The sequence below is a fragment of the Pelophylax lessonae genome, assembly GCF_965119305.1.
Source record: "Pelophylax lessonae genome assembly, chromosome: 2".
Classification (NCBI taxonomy): domain Eukaryota; kingdom Metazoa; phylum Chordata; class Amphibia; order Anura; family Ranidae; genus Pelophylax; species Pelophylax lessonae.
In genome coordinates, this window is record NC_138769.1 from 493683695 (window position 1) to 493702742 (window position 19048).

Below are 19048 nucleotides of genomic sequence, written 5' to 3' on the forward strand. Positions count from 1 at the left end.
GTATAACCATCTTGTGTCTTGTTGCTGTGCTCGGTCTTGCCATGGTGTATGACCTGTGACCTGGATCTGTCTTCTCCAACCTCACCTTAGTAACAAAGTTTGGCTGTTCCTCACCCAGTTTTAAGCCTCCTACATGGCTGTTTCAGTTAATGACTGTGTTTGAACCTACAAATTGATCATAATCTCATGCTTCATATAATTTGTTGTTTATAAACCTGACTCTAATCCTACAAATTCCCTGACTTTGTGCAAGTGTACAAAGGGTGCTACTGTAAGAACTGATGCTGGCTTTAAAGAGGTTGTAAACCCACCTCACAAACTTTTACCTATAGGTAAGCCTATATTAAGGCTTACCTATAGGTGCTATAAATATCTCCCAAACTTGCACCGTTTAGGAGATATTCAGAGTGCATACTGCCGATGACGTCATCGGCGCAGGCGCTCTGAAGGAACGGCCACCCGTGCCGTTCCTTCAGAGCTCAGTGCCGTGAACGGCGGCTCCCGTGCGCAGGCGCGGGAGTGATGTAATCGCGCCTCCGGCCAATCAGATGGCCGGAGGACGCGAACCCGGAAGCAGGACGGCCGGACATGTCGCCGTCCTGTCGCTGAGGTGGCGGTATGGCGGGGGCTTCGTTTTAAGGTAAGTACTACATAATGAGCTAGTATACGATGCATACTAGCTCATTATGCCTTTCTCTTTACAGGGCTTTTTTTCTCTCGGTTTTTTTGGGGGACTTTACTTCCTCTTTAAGTCAAAGGGTAGCCACACCAAATATTGATTTGATTTAGATTTTTCTTCTGTTTACTCACTTTGCATTTTGTAAATTGATTAAAAAAAAAAAAAAAAAAATCAGTACTGCTAATGTGTACCTTTGTAGTATAGTATCCACTTCTGGACCGGAAGGATTTGTCCCCTTAATGACCAGGCCATTTTTGCAATTCGGCATTGCGTTACTTTAATGATAAATTGCAAGGTCGTAAGACACTGTACCGAAATAAGATTGATGTCGTTATTTCTTTTGGTGGTATTTGATCACCTGTGCAATTTTTATTTTTTTGCGCTACAAACAAAAGAGCGACAATTCTGGAAAAAAAAAAAACAATATTTTTCACATTCTGCTCTAACATTCCCCCCCCCCCTCCCCAAAATAATGTAAAAATTTAATTTTTTTCATCCTTTTAGGCCAATTTGTATTCTGCTACATATTTGTGGTAAAAAAAAGAAAAATCGCAGTAATCGTATTTTGATTGGTTTGCACAAAAGTTATCACATCTACAAACTATGGGAAAGATTTATGTAATTTTTATTTTTTTACTAGTAATGGCAGTGATCTATGATTTTTAGCGGTACCGCGACATTGCGGTGGACAGATCGGACCCCTAACTGACATTTTTGACACTTTTGGGGGGACCAGTGAAATTACTACAGTAATCAGTGCTAAAAAAAAATGCACTGTTACTGTAGTAATGACATTGGCAGGGAAGGGGTTAACCCAGTGGATGATCAAAGGGTTAAATATTAGCCATGGGGAGTGTTTACTAACTGTGGGGGAGGGGCTTGTGAAATGAATATTGAGACATGTGATCCTATATAGAAGGATCACAGGCTCTCTGTGATCATTTCAGAGAGAACAATGGTTGGCTGTGTTTACAACAGCTGACTGTCCTTCTCTCTCAGCAGGGAGCGATTGCGGGTGCCCGGTGGCAATCACAGCCACCGGTCCCATGTATCAGCATCCCCACTGCCTAGTAGGGGCAGGAGCGCCCCCCCCGAAACACCTAGCGCGACCGATGTAGGGCTACGTTAGTTCACGCAGGAGGACCAACCTGCCGCAGTAAATGTGCGGCGGGTAGTCCGGGAGCTGATATAGAACAGTCATCACTTAACATAATTTTGGCCCTGTGGATGATGAGATCATTTTCATATGAGGCCTGTTAAGAATTGTCATAAACTATTTTGTAATACATTCAGTTTATTATATTAAATCAGTAAATGTAGTATTTAAAATAACATTTTGTGATACAGTGTAAAAAAATTATCACAAAAGCACATTTACAAATTATGTTTGTGATTTCAACTTCTTTCCAGATGCAGAGCCAAAGCCCCAAGTAAAGCTATGTGCTTAAAAACTTCAAAGTCTGCTTTTAGTTGAGCATTTGAAAAAAAAAAAAAAAAATCACATGCAAAAAAATAGGATATTTATTGATTGAAAAACAGACATACCTAACCTAAGATAACAGGCCTGTTTCAGACGGGCGCTGTTCAGTGTATTATATCACGGCAGGCAATTAAGTAGTACATTTATTCTACAAGATTATGTGTGCAAATACAAATGAATAGACTGTGAATAGGAAAATATTACCATGACAGTAGAAAACCATCAGAACCAAACAAACAAAGAATAGATTTTTCTTACAAAGGAAAGATCGTGCTATTTCGTTCTCTTCCATAATACAATCATTTATTTGTATGATTTCTTTCTTTCACATATTTCATTTTATTTTTAAATAACAGGAGCCTGTGTTATTCACTGGGACAATGAGGAAAAACCTTGATCCCTTTGACGAGCATACTGATGAGGAACTGTGGGATGTTTTAGAAGAGGTATTGAAAACATTAAACGTGTATCTTTTTTATTTTAAGATATTTAAAAGAAATATGGGATGTCTTTCCCTAATGCATTTTATCTGTTGTTTTATGTAGCTTTGATGCTAGGTGTCTTTCATAATAAACGGACTCATTAAGTTGCTCTCCATACCCAGTATTCTTCTATACTCTAAATATAAATAAATGTAAATGTGTATTTACAAGCAAAATGTAAAAAAAAAAAAAAAAAAATTAAAGAAAAAAGAATGCTAATTCACGCTACGTTAAAATTGAAGTGATATGATTGTGGTATAAAGCAGTACCCAGCCTTTGTTCTGATATCACTCTCAGGTAGTCCTTGGCTGATGGTTAGGCAGACGAGTGAGAGAAGAGGGGCCATCCTTTTACCTGTGTTTGTTACTTAAAGGCTAAGTTCACCTTTTCAGGCGGAATTTTCTTTTTCATAATAAATAAAAGCCTTTTATCATGTCTTTTCTGCCCAAGCCATCCCAGTGTGCTTATCTCTCACTTACCTGGCAGGCCTTATCATGGCAGGCTTGCATTTTCACCTCTGTTTGAAATTTAAAAAAAATGTTTTCTGCTTTCATCACTTCCTGTAGATCATATCCCATCATGCACTGCCTTAGTGCATCACAGAATAGGGTGTGTATTACCACTCTGGACCACACCTCCCTCATTACTGTACCACCTCTTTTTATTTCCACCCACTTTCCTTCTTCTTTCTTAAAGGTGACCATACACATTAAAATCTCCCTTGGATCTATCATCTGCGATGTAGTGCAAGGGCCTGTCTGATTTGATACAAATTCAATAGATTATTATGTAAAGGAGATTGGACAATCAGATTGCATAGAGCAGTGGTCCTCAACCCTGGCCTACAGGGCCCACTAACAGGCCAGGTTTGCAAGATAACTGAAATACATCACAGGTGATATCATTTGCTGCTCAGTGATTGCAGTACTCTAGTCTGCATCTCCCCAAGGTAATACTTAAAATCTGGCCTGTTAGTGGGCCCTGAGGACCGGAGTTGAGGACCACTGGCATAGAGTGTGGCCATCTTTATACAAGTACATAGGAGGGAGTGGACAGGGACAGGGTCCATTTACATTTCTGTGTAGCGGGAACTTGCATTCCCGCATTCTTTCTTTTTTGAGCGTTTTGGAGAGATTCCCCCTTTTCCTGCATAGGGCAGCTTATTCACTTGAATTGGCTGCTCTTGCACATGACCAAAGCCCCAAGAAGCCTTATAAATTTTTAGAGCGGAGCGCGACACATTTTTTTACCCCGTTGTTTAGCATGCATCGCATTTGTCGCACAGCAGATGCAAAACTGCTACCCGCATTTTGGGCGCCATTAACGTTTAATGGCAGCATAAGTGCGATGCACGGCAAAGTGTGCGTTTTCTGTGCAGTTTGTTATTCACTTAGAAACAAACAGATGTGAATAGAACCTCATTGTTCTTGTATAAACACACCAATTTTACTTCCAGGCCCCATTCACACTTGGTGTAGTGGGAGTGCACGTTTTTTGGCTTGTTTTTCCCACAACACTCATAGTGAAGACCATTGTTTTAAAATGGCTACTGTACAGTCAGATTGTATAGTTTCAACACGGAGGAAACCTTGAAATAAACTTCTGGACTCAGGGAACCCCCTGCTAAAAATTAAAAAAACCTACAACTCCTGACACATTAGTGTGACAGTGGGAAGAATGCTTCTTGCTCTTGTCATCATTGGGAAGAATAACCCCCTTACAGATAGCTAAAAGGAACAATGGTGTAAATGGGAACTTATGGCAACTTTTGTTGCCAGCGGTTTAGACATTATTAGCTGTGTGTGGAGTTATTTTGAGGGGATAGCAAATTTACACTGTTATACAAGCTGTACACTCACTATTTTACATTGTAGCAAAGTGTCATTTCTTCAGTATTGTCACATGAAAACATATAATAAAATATGTATAAAACTTTGAGGGGTGTACTCCCTTTTGTGAGATACTGTATATCACTCATGCATATGGGTATTGCATCTTCCTACCACCAAGCACAGGCAGTCAATTTTCCGCTCATCAATGTCTCGGGCGGGCATTGGAGTACCACCGACGAGAGCCCACCCACAAAAATGTAGAGGTTACATGTATAATCAGACAATTTTATCAAATGCCTCCCCTGAACTGAAAGCAGACATTTTTAGTTTCTTTATTTTAGGAATATTTGTTGCTTTGAAAATTTTAATAATGAATGTGTTTTTTCCCAGGTGCAGCTAAAGGAAGCCATTGAAGAGTTACCTTGTAAAATAGAGACTCAGTTAGCTGAATCTGGGTCCAACTTCAGTGTAGGACAGAGGCAGCTTGTTTGTCTTGCTCGAGCTATTTTGAGGAAAAATCGGATATTAATTATTGATGAAGCAACAGCAAATGTCGACCCTAGGTATGTAAAGATATATTTAGAGAGATTTTCAGTGACAATTTTGAAGTGATCATTTTTACATATTTTGTTTTAGTAAAATACACACTTTAAAGAGGAGCTCCAGTGTTGAAGAAAAAAATTAGAAGTCAGCAGCTACAAATAATATAGCTGCTGACTTTTAATATAAGGACACTTGCCTTTCCAGGGATCCCGCGATGTCGGCACCCCGAGCCAATTTGTCAGTCGGCTTTGTGTGCAGCCATCGGCATTGTAAGTAAGGGAAACCAGCAGTGAAGCCTTCAGGCTTCACTGCCGGTTTCCTACTGTGCAAGCGCAAGTCACGCTGCGCTTTCCGAATGGTACCGCGGTCTTCTGGGAGCTGTCTGTCCCAGAAGGCAACGGGGGGAAGGAGGAAGGGCCGGAAATGCTCATAGATCGGCGATTTTACCCCAACAAGTGCCAAATGTGGCAGTGGAGGAGGGGGGGGGTGTGCTCAAGCAGAGCTTCCCCTTTTGGGTGGGGTTTTGCTTTAAGGCAGAATACCCACAGACAAAGAAAACTAAGGATCTCTTTAACCTGCCTCTTTAACCTGCCAGGTTCCAGCTGCAACATTAATGGTTTTACAGTTGTGGACAGGAAAGGAAGCTGCACCAAATTCAAACTTTGCCTGGTCTGTTGCTATACTTGCTCTGCGTCCTATTGCTCCTTCATAAGTCCCCTCCTGGTGACCATACTACGCAGGTGTGGGCCTCTCTTACAGTGTTTCCTTCGGGAATCCGTTGCCTTCCTGCCATTCCCTCAGCATTGGTATTAGAGCCATTATCTTCTAGATGTGTGCTTGGGCTTCCTGCTGCCTTACAGTGACCTGGTCACAGATTGTATTAACCCTTCCTTTACCAGCAGTGGTTTTTGTACCTGTCTGGGCACGTTTAAGCTTCCTACAGCATGGTGGATTAGAAGCACAGGGTGAGAGGGGTCTTGCAGTGTACTGCTTAAGGGGATCAACACCAAGAGACTGCTTAGCTCTCACATCTTAGTAAAGGCATCTTTGTACAAGTTGTCGCTCGCATGGTCCCCACTGTGTGTTCCCCAGTGACTCCACTTGGTTCTGCCTTTTAGAAACCCCCCTTTTTGAATCGTCTAGGTATAATTCTCTTACCCAGAAGGTTGCATTTTTTGTTACCATCATTTTTGCAGGACAATGTTCTGAATTTGCAGCCTAAACCAGTAATGACACCCATTTCACGATAAACGAAAACAAGGTTGTTTTGAGGCCTGAGATGGTTTCTTCCTTTCACCTTAAAGTGCAATGTCTCTTCTGCAGTAAAATACTTACCTTCCTGCATGCAGTCTTCTTTAGAATTTACACTAAACTGCTCATGCACAGCTCCGTTTGCATTCCAGCACAGTTCATGTGTGCCAGAATGACTGAACTCGTGTGCCTGCACAGGTGTGATGTCATTATATGTTGGGCAAGTACTGTGGCTGCAGCCTGGCAACAGGAAGCAGCAAGGTAGAAGATGCCAGCACTGGCAAAAAGCATCGGACCACTGAAGAAAAGGTAAATATTACAGACTTAAGTTCTTCTCTAACCAGGACATTGTTCTAGCATCTTTGTCCTACTCCAAAACATCCTAAGGAAATTTCCCCCCATTGTTTGGATATGGTACGTGCTATTCAAGTCTATATCTGAGCTCCGGTTAGACTGTCTGACTCCTCATTTGTTATTCCTGTAGGCCTCATCTGATACTGGCTTCAGTCATAAGGTTCTTCAGGTGGCTTTTTAGGTAATATTTAGTGTGGTATAAGGAGTGACCGGTCCTTTCAACAGTCACATCTAAAAATCTACACCCTTAATCAGGAGACCATAAAGGTGTCACATAATAGTCTGAGATTATATAATAAATTCATACAATTGTACTTTATTACATATACGGAAAAAAGAAAATTTTAGATTTTTAAAAAAATATCTAGCAATTTACACCTAGATTTGTCAGTGACCTCAAATTTTGGGAATCTCTTTCATCTAGCCTTTTTAACAGACACCTTTGCATGTGGATATCCTTATGCATATCAAGTTTTTGTGCATTGTCAAAATCCACTTTACATATACTACTGTGGAAAAGTTTTATTCGGGTGTGAAAAAAATGCTGTAAATTAAGAATGCTTTCAGAATTAGAAGTGTTATTTATTTTTATCAAATAACAAAATGGAAAGTGAATGAACAGAAGAGAAATCAAATCAATATATAGTATGACCACCCTTTGCCTTTAAAACAGCATAATATTTTCTAGATAGACTTGCACACAGGTTTTGAAGGAACCCGGCAAGGTAGGCTGTTCCAAATGTCTTAGAGCAGTGGTCCTCAACCCTGGTCCTCAGGGCCCACTAGCAGGCCAGGTTTGCAAGATAACTGAAATACATCCCAGGTGATATAATTTGCTGCTCAGTGATTGCAGTACTCTAGTCTGCATCTCCCCAAGGTAATACTTAAAATCTGGCCTGTTAGTGGGCCCTGAGGACCAGAGTTGAGGACCACTGTCTTAGAGAACTAACTTCACATTTTCTGTGGATGCAGGCTGCCTCAGATCCTGCTGTCTCTTTATGTAATCCCAGACTGACTTGATGTTAGTCAGGGCTCCGTGGGGGCCAAACCATAACATTCAGGACTCCTTGTTCATCTTTACGCTGAAGATAGCTCCTAATGACATTATCTATATATGTCTGTGATATGTATGGAGTCGTTGTCCTACTGCAGAATACATTTGGGGTCAATCCCAGGCTTCGCTGGTATGGCATGATGGAAAAGTCTCTGCCTATATTTCTCAGCAGTGAGGACACCATTGATCCCCAACTCTTTTTGCAGAAATGCAACCTCAAACTTGCATGAAACCTCCAAAATGCTTAACTGTTGCCTGCAGACACTAAGTAATAGATGCTCTCCAGCCCTTTGGTATACAAACTGCCTCCTGCTACAGCCAAATGTTTCAATGTTTGACTCATCAGTCTATAGTACCTGCTGCCATTTTTCTACACCCCTGTTCTTATGTTTTCATGCATAGTTACTTTGCCTATCCTTGTTTCCACATCTGAGGTATGGCTTTTTTGCTGCAGTTCTTCCATGAAGACCACTTCTTGCCACATTTCTCTGGACAGTTGATGGGTTCCACCAGTTCTGTAGACATGGCACTGCTGGACATCTTCCAATGGCAAAGTAAAACTTTTGTCTGCCTCATTAAGTTTACTTTGACAGCCACTGTATTTACAGTCTTCAGCGTTGCCTGTTTCTTCGTGCTTTTTTTAAAAGAGCTTAACAGCACATCTTGAAACCCCAGTCTGCTTTGAAATCTTTGCCTGGGAGAGACCTTGCTAATGCAGTATAACTAAATTTTGTCTTGTTCCTGTGCTCAGTCTTGCCATGGTGTTATGACCTGTGACATGAAACTGTCTTCTACAACCTTACCATAGTAGCATAGTTTGGCTTTTCCTCAGCCAGTTTAAGCCTCCCACACAGCTGTTTATATTTCAGTTAATGTGTTTCAACCTACAAATGAAGTTTATCATCATGAGCACCTGCTTGCTATAATTGGTTTATCATACATCTGACTGTATTCTTGCAAAATCCCTGACTTTGGTTTGGTTAACAAAGTGAGCAAGTGTAAGAATTAATGCTGGTTTGAAACCAAAGGGTAGCCACACCAAACATTGATTTGATTTAGATTTTTTTTCTGTTCCCTCACTTTGCATGTTGTGAATTGATAAAATAAAGCTGACAGTGGTACAGCATTTGTGCTTGAGAACTGGGATGTTGTGTTAGTTGGTCAGGTGGACCAAGGCGCCAGGCCTGAAGAATGGTGCTGCCAAAGAGAGCCAGAAAGCTCAATATTGTAATTTCATATTGGCGGTAGAAACCCTCTGCGAGCAAAACTAATTGCTGTGAACATTTTCCTTCTGTTTTAAATTAAAGTGGACCCTGAAAAGGCATATCTTTTGTGGACTGAACTCACTGGTGAGTGTTATCCTTGAGCTAAACAACCCCTTAGTTGTCACAGTGTCCCCAGGAGATCAAGGAAATAGCCCAGTAGGAACTGGAGTTTTCACTGCCTTTTTTGGGGGTCCATCTGGGAAAGAGAGAGCACTCAAAACAGGCTCAGAATCCTAAAGACATCTAGTTCTATGTAAGAATAACTGTTAGCTGTGATTACTCATCTTGCAAAGACATGAATATATCATATCTAATCTAGCTAGTTTCCCCATTATACAGTGCATCCGGAAAGTATTCACAACGCTTCACTTTTTACACATTTTGTAATGTTACAGCCTTTTTCCAAAATGGAATAAATTCATTATTTCTTCAAAATTTTACAAACAATACCAATAATGACAGTGTGAAAGAAGCTGTTTTAAAATCTTTGAAAATTTAATAAAAATAAAAAACGAAAAAAAATCACATGTACAAAGGTATTCACAGCCGTTGCTAAATACTTTGTTGAAGCACCTTTGGCACCAATTACAGCCTCAAGTCTTTTTGAGTAAGATGCTACAAGTTCGGCACATCTATTTTTTGGCAGTTTCTCCCATTGGTCCTTACAGGACCTTTCCATCTCCATCGGGTTGGATAGGGAGCATCAGTGCACAGCCATTTTCAGATCTCTCTAGAGATGTTCAATCCGGTTCAAGTCTGGGCTCTGCTTGGGCCACTCATGGACATTCACAGAGTTGTCCCATAGCCACTCTTTTGTTATCTTGGCTGTGTGCTTAGGGTCATTGTCCAGTTGGAAGATGAACCTTCACCCCAGTCTGAGGTTCAGAGCACCCTGGAGTAGGTTTTTATCAAGGATGTCTGTTTACATTGCTGCATTCATCTTTCTCTTGGTCCTGACCAGTCTCTCAGTTCCTGCCGCTGAAAAACATCCCCACAGCATGATTCTGCCACCGCCATGCTTCACTGTAGGGATGGTATTGGCCATGTGGTGAGTGGTGCCTGGTTTCCCGCAGGCATTATGCTTGCCACTCAGGCCAAAAAGTTCAATCTTTGTTTCATCAGACAAGAGAATTTTGTTTCTTATGGTGTCTTTTGGCAATTCCAGGTGGGCTGTCATATACCTTTTACTGAGGAGTGGCCTCCGTCTGTCCACTCTACCATACAGGCCTGATTGGTGGAGTGCTGCAGAGATGGTTATTCTTATGGAAGGTTCTCCTTTCTCCACAGAGAAACGCTGGAGCTCTGAGTGCCCATCGGGTTCTTGGTCACCTCCCTGACTAAGGCCCTTCTCCCCTGATTGCTCAGTTTGGCCGGGCAGAAATTTTTTTTGTACCCTTCCCCAGATCTGTGCCTCGACACAAACCTGTCTCAGAGGTCTACAGACAATTCCTTGGACTTCATGGCTTGGTTTGTGCTCTGACATGCACTGTTAACTGTGGGACCTTATATAGACAGGTGTGTGCCTTTCCAAATCATGTCCAATCAACTGTATTTACCACAGGTGGACTCCAATCAAATTGCAGAAACATCTCAAGGATGACCTGTGGGAACGAGATGCACCTGAGCTCAAATTTAATTATCATGGCAAAGGCTGTGAATACTTATGAACATAATTTTTTTCCGCTTTTTATTTTTAATAAATTTGCAAAGATTTCAAACAAACTTCTTTCACGTTGTCATTATAGGATATTGCTTGAAGAATTTTGAAAAAAATAATTAATTGAATCTATTTTGGAATAAGGCTGTATATGTATGTATATAAATATATAGTGTATTTATAAAGATGGGTCCTGGAGGACAGATATGTTTGCCCCCTGTTTTTATTGTGGTCCTTTAAAGGGGGGCAAGAGAGGCAGCTTTGCTAAGGATTAACCCGCTTGTAGGTGAGGTTTTAAAAGAAAGAGGGATCAGCAAGTGTCTGCGAGGTGAAGTATGAAGTAGGGTATACTTAGGAGACAGTGTGGGACTGCTGCAACTGAGACCCTGCTAAGCTTGTGAACCCCTGGCTTTTGAACCCCTGTGACAGGTGAGGATGTAACCCTGTTAAAGGACAAGGTTTTACAGTCAGTGAGCTAAAAGTTTTTTTTTTCCCTATCTGGCTGAAGAAAGCGATTTTGTTTGTTTTGGAAATAATAAGACTGTGTTACTTTTACAAATGGCTGGTGATCTCAAGCCCTCCATAGTACAGTGTTTGTATATACTTATATATATGACACCTGCTGTGTGTAGTGGATTTTGCCAATGAGTGACATATGACTTTATATTCTGTATACAGGGGGTATAGTATGTATAGAACTTGGCACAATGTTTTATGATGAGTTAACTGCAGGGTGCTTTACAGATTCACAGCCGTAGCCTGCTAACAGCATAACCCTATCCCTGAAAACCCATATCGGGGGATATACCTATTATGGAGGGCAAAGCCTGATTGGGGCTGGTCCCTGAAATCTTGCCAAGAGTATGAAGACATCTGATTTAGTAAGCTACAGGGCTGGCATCCATCCCTTTTCCAGGATGATGGTGCTTTGTTGCCTTTGGCTGCGACACTTAATGTTATGTCACAGCTATGAATGGTAGCCATTCCTTCCCGCTGCCATTTAAATTTGGAGCCATTCTGCTCTGGTTTTCTGTTTCACTCTGACACACCGCATCTCTGATCTCGGCAAAGAGCCTACTGACGTAGGCTCTTTATCATGTGGCCAGCTGTGTCTAATAACAGCTGGTCACATAGTAAATAGGAAGTGCCGTTAATCGGCTTTCCTCAGTTCGTGCCTGACAGGCACGAGTAGAGGAGAGCCGATCTGCATCTCTCCTGACAGGGGGGGTCTGCACTGGTAATCAGAGCATTGATTACCATTGCAGACCCTTGGGGGGGTGCCACTAGAACTACCAGGGATGCCCACCCATGACCCCAGGGATGGCCACCAGGGATGGCAATCGGGGCTTGGGGAGCCTGCCGTGCCCTCCCCATCCGTGCTGCCCGCCAGTGCCCTCCCCATCAGTGCTGCCCACCAGTGCCCATCATTGCCATCTATCAGTGCCGCCCAGCAGTGCCCATTATTGCCCACCAGTGCCGCCGATCAATGCCACCTATCAGTACCGCCTATCAGTGCCCAGCAGTGCCACCAATCAGTGCCCACCAATGCTGCATATCAGTGCCACCCTATCAGTGCCTGTAAGTGCGGCCTCATCAGTACTCATCAGTGCAGGAAAAAAATGTATCTATTTACAAAATTTTATAACATAAACAAAAAAACTTTTTTTTAAAAAAAACCTTTCGGTCTTTTTTTATTTGTTTAGCAAAAAAGAAAAAACCTTGCGGTGATCAAATGCCACCAAAATAATGCTCTATTTGTGGGAAAAAAATATATAAATTTTGTTTAGGTACAGTGTTGCATAACCGCGCAATTGTCATTCAAAATGCAACAGCGCTAAAAGCTATAAATTGGCCTGGGCGGGAAGGGGGAAAAGTGCCCGCTATTGAAGCGGTTAAATAAATTCCCTCCCCCCCCCCACCCAGTATATTTTTAATGACAAAATAATCATGCTTTCAAAGGCTACCCATCTAGATTTTAGCCCTGTGTACATTTATAAATGGTCAGTTTCACCTCTGAGTTTTGTTTCAGATTCTTGTGTGCTTAGTTGCCCATCCCAACATTCCTACCAGCAATTAAACGACTTTAAACAAGTCAGACCCCAAAGCCAACTTAATACACATGAGGAGACTGAAACAAGAGTAGCTTAAGGGTCCTTTCACATGGGCTTTCCGCAGGGCGGACTCTGTTTTGCTCAATGGGGATCGATCTGCTGATCCCCACTGAGCAGGCGGATGACAGCTCTGTCTCTGCTTACTTTTCAGAGACAGAGCTGTCAGGTCCCCGCACCCCTCTATAAGAGATCGGATGAAAACGGACCCCCTGTCTGTTTTCATCTGATCTGATCCTCCAGACGGATGGAAAATAGGATTTCACGGACCACCTCAGATCGGAGAGCAGTGGGTGTCAGCGGACATGTCACCACTGACATCTGCTGCCCCATAGAGGTACATGGAGTATCTAATCAGGTCCGCCTGAAGAAACTGACAGGCGGACCTGATCGGAAAGCCTGTGTGAAAGGGGCCTTAGGGGTTGTTTTACTAAATCTGGAGAGTGCAAAATCTGGTGCAGCTGTGCAGAGAAATTATAGAGCTGCCAGTTTTTTTTTTTTTTTTTTTGTCAAAGCTTAATTGAACAGGCTAAAGTTAAAAGCTGATTGACTACAATGCACAGCTGCACCAGATTTTGCACTCTCCAGTTTTAGTAAATAAACCCCTAAGCCTGAGTTGCACGACTTTGAATCGGACATACCTATATGGTATACCTATATATGTGGCTTGCATATGACTTCAACAGAAGTCAATGCAACTTGTCTTGAAGTCGCAGCGTAGTGCAGGAACCTTTTTCTAAGTCACCTTGAGTCGCACCGATTAGAACGGTTCCATTGCAGTTAATGGGGCGCAACTTGTCATGTGACTTTAAATAGTAGCATGACAAGTCACGGCAGTGTGAACTGGGGGCTAAGTCAGCACAGATGTTAGTGAGGGTAGTTACTTGCCCCTGCACTGTCTTTCTTTACTTTAGGCAGAGTGAAAAAGTCACCCGAAAGTTGAAAATCTGAACATCATTGCTTGTCTTAATCAGACAGCTGACATATATGTTACAATGATGAGAGGACTTTTTAATTACTTATTTACAGGATAAAAGCAGATAGATAGATAGATACATACATACATACATAAATGCATAGATCAAGACAAATTTTCAATTATCGATTTGTACAAATAAAAAATATATATAAAGATTAGTTGAAAATATTAAACTTTCTTTGCACAGTGACATGATCTCTCTATAAAAAGTATTTAGGAAAAAAATTAACATTAACACAATTGCAAATTTAAATCTAGCACAATTTCGGCATTTTCTTCTAAGCATGAAACAATAAATGACAGTCACATGAAGACTAAAGCCCAGTTAAAAAAAAAAAAAAACACTTGCTGTTTCTAAAAGTAGAATTTAATCCTCAACATTTGCATTAAGAATCATGAATCACCCTCCTCCAAGCATTACAGCTTAAAATCTCCATTAATTGAGGCGTATGAGAAACTTTGTGAGGAATTTACATTTCTTTTGAAGATTAATCTATGTGATTGACATTTAAATGGTGGTTTATTAACAGCTGTTTTGTGCTTCGATAAGACACTTGTTTTATTTTGTGAGCGAAAACTGTGTTTGACCGTATACTGTTGGAGCATTTGACAACTATATTGTGAACATGGGCTGTATAGCAGTACTTGCAGTTCCAATCGTTATGCCGTAGATTGTGACAGAACATTTAATAGGCAGCACTTACCTTTGTATGAGTCAAACCTTGAATTCTGTGTGGCAAAAGTTTTCATACCGAACTATTTGTACAAATATACTTGTTCTCTCCCTTTCCCCTATTGTATCCCTTTCTGTTCTTGAGAGTATAATCTAATACATTTCCATTTTTCCAGCAGATATGAATTGAATGCAGGCATGTGAAATGTCTCTTTCCATAGTCTAACCTTTGAATAGAGAGCAGCCCTTAAAGACAGAGGCAGATAAAAATGTGTAATGTTCCAAAACCTTGGACATGATGTTTATCTTGTTGTGCATTACAGTGCAATTCATTGTTTTGCTACGCACATTCAATTACTGCCCATTGAAAGTAGCTACAAATGATAATGAAGTCTTGGGTTATATTAGGCTAACCTCTTCATTTCTGTAGAATGCGCACAATAGTTGTCCTTCACAAAGTATTCTCATTGTAAGCTTGAAAAAGTTTTTCTATATATTTTAGTCTGTTATAAGTTATTCATGCTTAAATGTGTTGCTGCCAGGCTGCAGCATTTAATTGGGCAGAGTTTCTAACTGACTGACACCGTTTTCAGAATAAGAGGTGGTCTGTACAATGTATGTTTTAAGCATCTGAATGCAATATTAAAGCTTGTTCACCCCAAGTGTGTTGAGCTACCCTGGACAGCTTTTCCCAGTGCAGGCCCGACTTCTAGATAAAGAAATATGTCTTGTTTACAACTAGGTCATTTCACACCACTGTGCTGCAGTGGTGCAAGCTGCAAAAAGTACAGCACGCAGATCTGATTTTCCCTGCAGCTGATTACGCTGCAGCATACCATATTGAAACATTACTGCGTTGATTAGAACTGAATGAAATGTTGCTTTGTGACATTTTAATAAAGTCTTAAAGTTAGTGCAATGAGCGGTTTTCAACACTGTTCCCTGACACAGTGCACACCAGCGTCTGCTTTTTAACACAACTGCTGAAGTGGATGGGCCCTAAATGTACATATGCAAGGCGAGCTTAAAATGTAATTTTGCCAAAAGGGTTTATATTAGTAGACAATAGATGTCAGTTGGACATTCAGTAATAATCAGACTTCCAATTTTACCCTTTTGTTCCATTTGCTATTTACATGTGATGCCTGGTTTACAATTTTTGGAAGCCTGTTCTGAAAGCTAGCCGTGCTGCTGTTGTGCAGGTTGGAATGGATCACAATCAAAATTCAATCCTGCCCAGTTAAATATGCTGACCAGTGTGAACAGGGAAAGTCCCAGCCCACAGATCCCCTTCCAGAGCCAGTGATTTATATACATGTGAAGGAAACCCCTTCATAATAACCTCCCATAATCCTTTCTCTGTAGTCCTGCAGTAAACCATTATTCTTTGGCATGCTGCAAGACAGAAATGATGCAGAGGAGGTATGACACATTTACACCTTTCACCACCCAGGTGAAGGCCCAAAAACACCCATAGTAAGCCTGGGACCCACCCACATCAATTGTATAACTGGTATAAGTGACTTCCATAGCCTGCCCGGAAGCTACAGAGGCTCAAAGGTACATGGGACATGTAGTTTCAGGGCTGAAAAAGGAAGGAAGCAGGAAGGCAAAGAACCTTGAAATTCAACTAGGAAGAGGAGTGACATCACAGACACAGAAACCTGCAATAAACAGCTAAAGGAGGTTAGTTACACACATCCTGACAGCTGGGTTGTGATTCATGTACATACACAATGCATCAGGGATGCATTCAGCACTTTATATATTGCACATTTATGAATTGATGATATGACATTCATGATGTTTTATTAGCATGTTACACGCATGGTATATGATTTTAAGGTGATTCACACTGTGATTGAGTATACTCAGGTATGTGGATCAGCGCAGCCCACTAAAATAATCCTTCTGATTACTATCCAAGAGTTGTGGGTGTCCCTACCATGCCTGACTGATTGGAGATCTAAGCTGGATTCTGTCTTACCATGCTGTGGCAGTAGCATACATATTTCACCAGGTGCATATCCTGTTCTGGGCTGGACTACATATTCCAGCTTTGCCTTTTATTCCGAAACATGGAAAATTGCAAGCAGACTGCTTTGACCAGAAGCATCACAGTATGCCCTTTACTTCAGGTGGTGTTCTGAAATGTGTATCCAGCTGGGGGACTCTGGATTTGGGCTTTCTGGTGTCCAGATATAACGCCAAACTTGGGACAGGTATGTCTCCAGGTACAGGATTTTTTTTTTTTTGGGCGGTAGCAGTAAATGCTTCAGTAGCTGCATGGGACGCATCATAGGGCTTTTTTGGTAATACTCATCATTACATTGGCATTGCCCCAGGCAGATGTGGTACATTCATCTGATCAGGCTCCAAATAGATGTTCTATATGCGGTTCCTGACTGTCTGGATCTTTAGTCCCTAGAAACAATTTACTGTTATTTGCAAGGTAGCTGGCTTTAATAGGATTGTTATTGAAGTCTAAGTCTAATGTGACAGGATGTTTGCTATCAACAGGTTCTACCATTGCGGTTTGACATGCGTCACTTGATGCGAAGAAACAAACCCTTGTTTAAGGTTACTTTGTGGGAATAATCTTGACCTTTTTGCAGATGTGAATCTACCTTTGACCACGAGTACTACTGAGGGATTGTTTTTAGCGGTTATTTTATTACCAATATCACTTACCTCCTGTTCCTAGTTTGTCGTTCAGCAGGGTCTAGCTCCCTTAGTACTATTTCTTTTGTCCTGAATTTGAATTTAGTCAAGCAGTATTTCAGCAACCACATTTTGAATGTATCTTGAATATTCCTTACTTGTTGCCATTACCCCTGCGTGGCATGTTTTTCTGAACTGCCTGCCTTATCATGTACAGTACCCTTTCTGTTCCTACCCTGGGGTAAAATGGTGTAGAGGCCCAGAGCCTACTTCCTTTCTGAACTAGTATAGACTTTCTGCCTCATGTAGGATATGGTTCTCTTATACTTTGTTCTACTCCTGTACATCCTACAAAATGTTTTGTTCCTGTCTAGATATGGTTAATGTTGTGTGGGTTTGCCTTTCGGTCATTCTTTCTGTTCTAAAATCTGCCTCACCTCAGGCTTTCCCAACTCTCAGTAGACCATGCTTGGCATGTTCCAAGGATTATAAATTTAAGATATCTGCTGTGTTCTTGTAAACGGAAGAGAAAATAGGATTTTTTGTACTCACAGGTAAATTCTTATCTCTGCATTCATTGAAGGACACAGCACCCGCCCCTCTGGTTGTCATGTATGTGACCAGTTGTTCTCTGTACTGGCTTGTGGCAAACTAAGCTGTTTTCAGCAGTCGGGAGGTTAGGCCACAGTCAGGACCTGCCCTTAGACGGTGCTTTTGGTTTTCTGCCTAGTGTACTCCTGAAGGTAGCACTTTAACCTAAGGGTCAGAGATTAAAGGGCTCCACTGTGTCCTTTGATGAATGCGAATGAACAAATAATCCAGTTATTATACAAAGGATAATAAAAATTACATATGAGGTGATAACTTTTTTTTTTTTTTTTTTTGCAACTAATGCAGCAAGACTGACAAAAATATATCCAGCATAATATGTACTTCTAAATGTTTGTGCAAAAAACCCATGTTCACCAGTTCTTAGTAATTGAGACCCATAGAAATTGGTAAATTTGTGCACACACTCACTGCTCTGTGAATGTTTAAAACGGATGCATCTTTCAGTAAAGGGTAGTTTTAGTAAATCTACCTAAGGGTATTTTTGCAACACTGTAGAGGACTGAATGCTTATCAAGGGAGCCCTATGATTTGCATATGCAAATCTCTGCACCTAAGCTGGGCAAATAAGATTCACAGATCAAAGAGAAAAATCTATGAACTGGCTGATGGTGTTTGCCATCAATAATATGGGATGAGGTAATCAACTAATGCCTAGAACCTGCAGCAAATTTAGCAGGGCCTCCCCACTCACTGGATGACTACAAGTCTCTTGCCTAAACCATTGAGATCTTGGTTTTAAGGCAATGGTGCTAAAATTCTGGCCACTTATGACATCAGAAATCTATTAAGGAGGACTTATGCGTGTTGCTTATTATGGAAAAGTGATAATACCCAAGGGGTGGGGAATAGAATGTAGACCTACTGCCACTCAGTTGTGTAGTGCACTGCTGGTAAATGTTTCTTTTGGTAAAAACAGAACGGAGTACATAGGTAGCAAAGTGCTTAAACCACTTACGGACCACCAACCGTGTATTTACGTCGGTACTTTGACGCCATAACTGCCATAAGCTGCCATAACCCTGGTATTTTTACAAACGGTGGGCGGTCTGCTTTAACATAAGGGTGGTCCCAGCGGCAGGTTCGCCGCGGGATCACCCTTATGGGTGGCGGGAAAAGTGCCCCTCCCGCCGCTTCCTGATCCGGTCCGCTGTCCTCTCAGGCAGGAAGTTGAGTGAAGACAAGATGGCCCCCACTCCACTCTATGGCCTTGGAGGGCCAGAGCGACGTCGTATGTCGCTTCCTAGAAACTGATTTAACCACTTTAAGACCGGGCCTATTTTTGACACTTGGTGTTTACAAGCTAAAATCTGTTTTATTTGCTAGTAAACTACTTAGAACCCCCAAAAAATATATATTTTTTAGCAGAGACCCTAGAGAATAAAATGGAGATTGTTGCAATATTTTTTCATCACACCGCA

At 41.4% G+C, this 19048-nt stretch overlaps 1 protein-coding gene across 1 annotated transcript in view; it reads left to right on the top strand.

The window, feature by feature from the left end:
* ABCC4 (ATP binding cassette subfamily C member 4 (PEL blood group)) overlaps nucleotides 1-19048 on the top strand; it is a gene marked incomplete at its 5' end in the record, with an annotated part of 504496 nt that overhangs the window by 428952 nt on the left and 56496 nt on the right. Inside the window, 2 exons of the mRNA XM_082245314.1 lie at nucleotides 2516-2605; nucleotides 4864-5036. Coding sequence (XP_082101440.1) covers nucleotides 2516-2605; nucleotides 4864-5036 — 263 coding nt within the window. The remainder of the gene's footprint in view (nucleotides 1-2515; nucleotides 2606-4863; nucleotides 5037-19048) is intronic.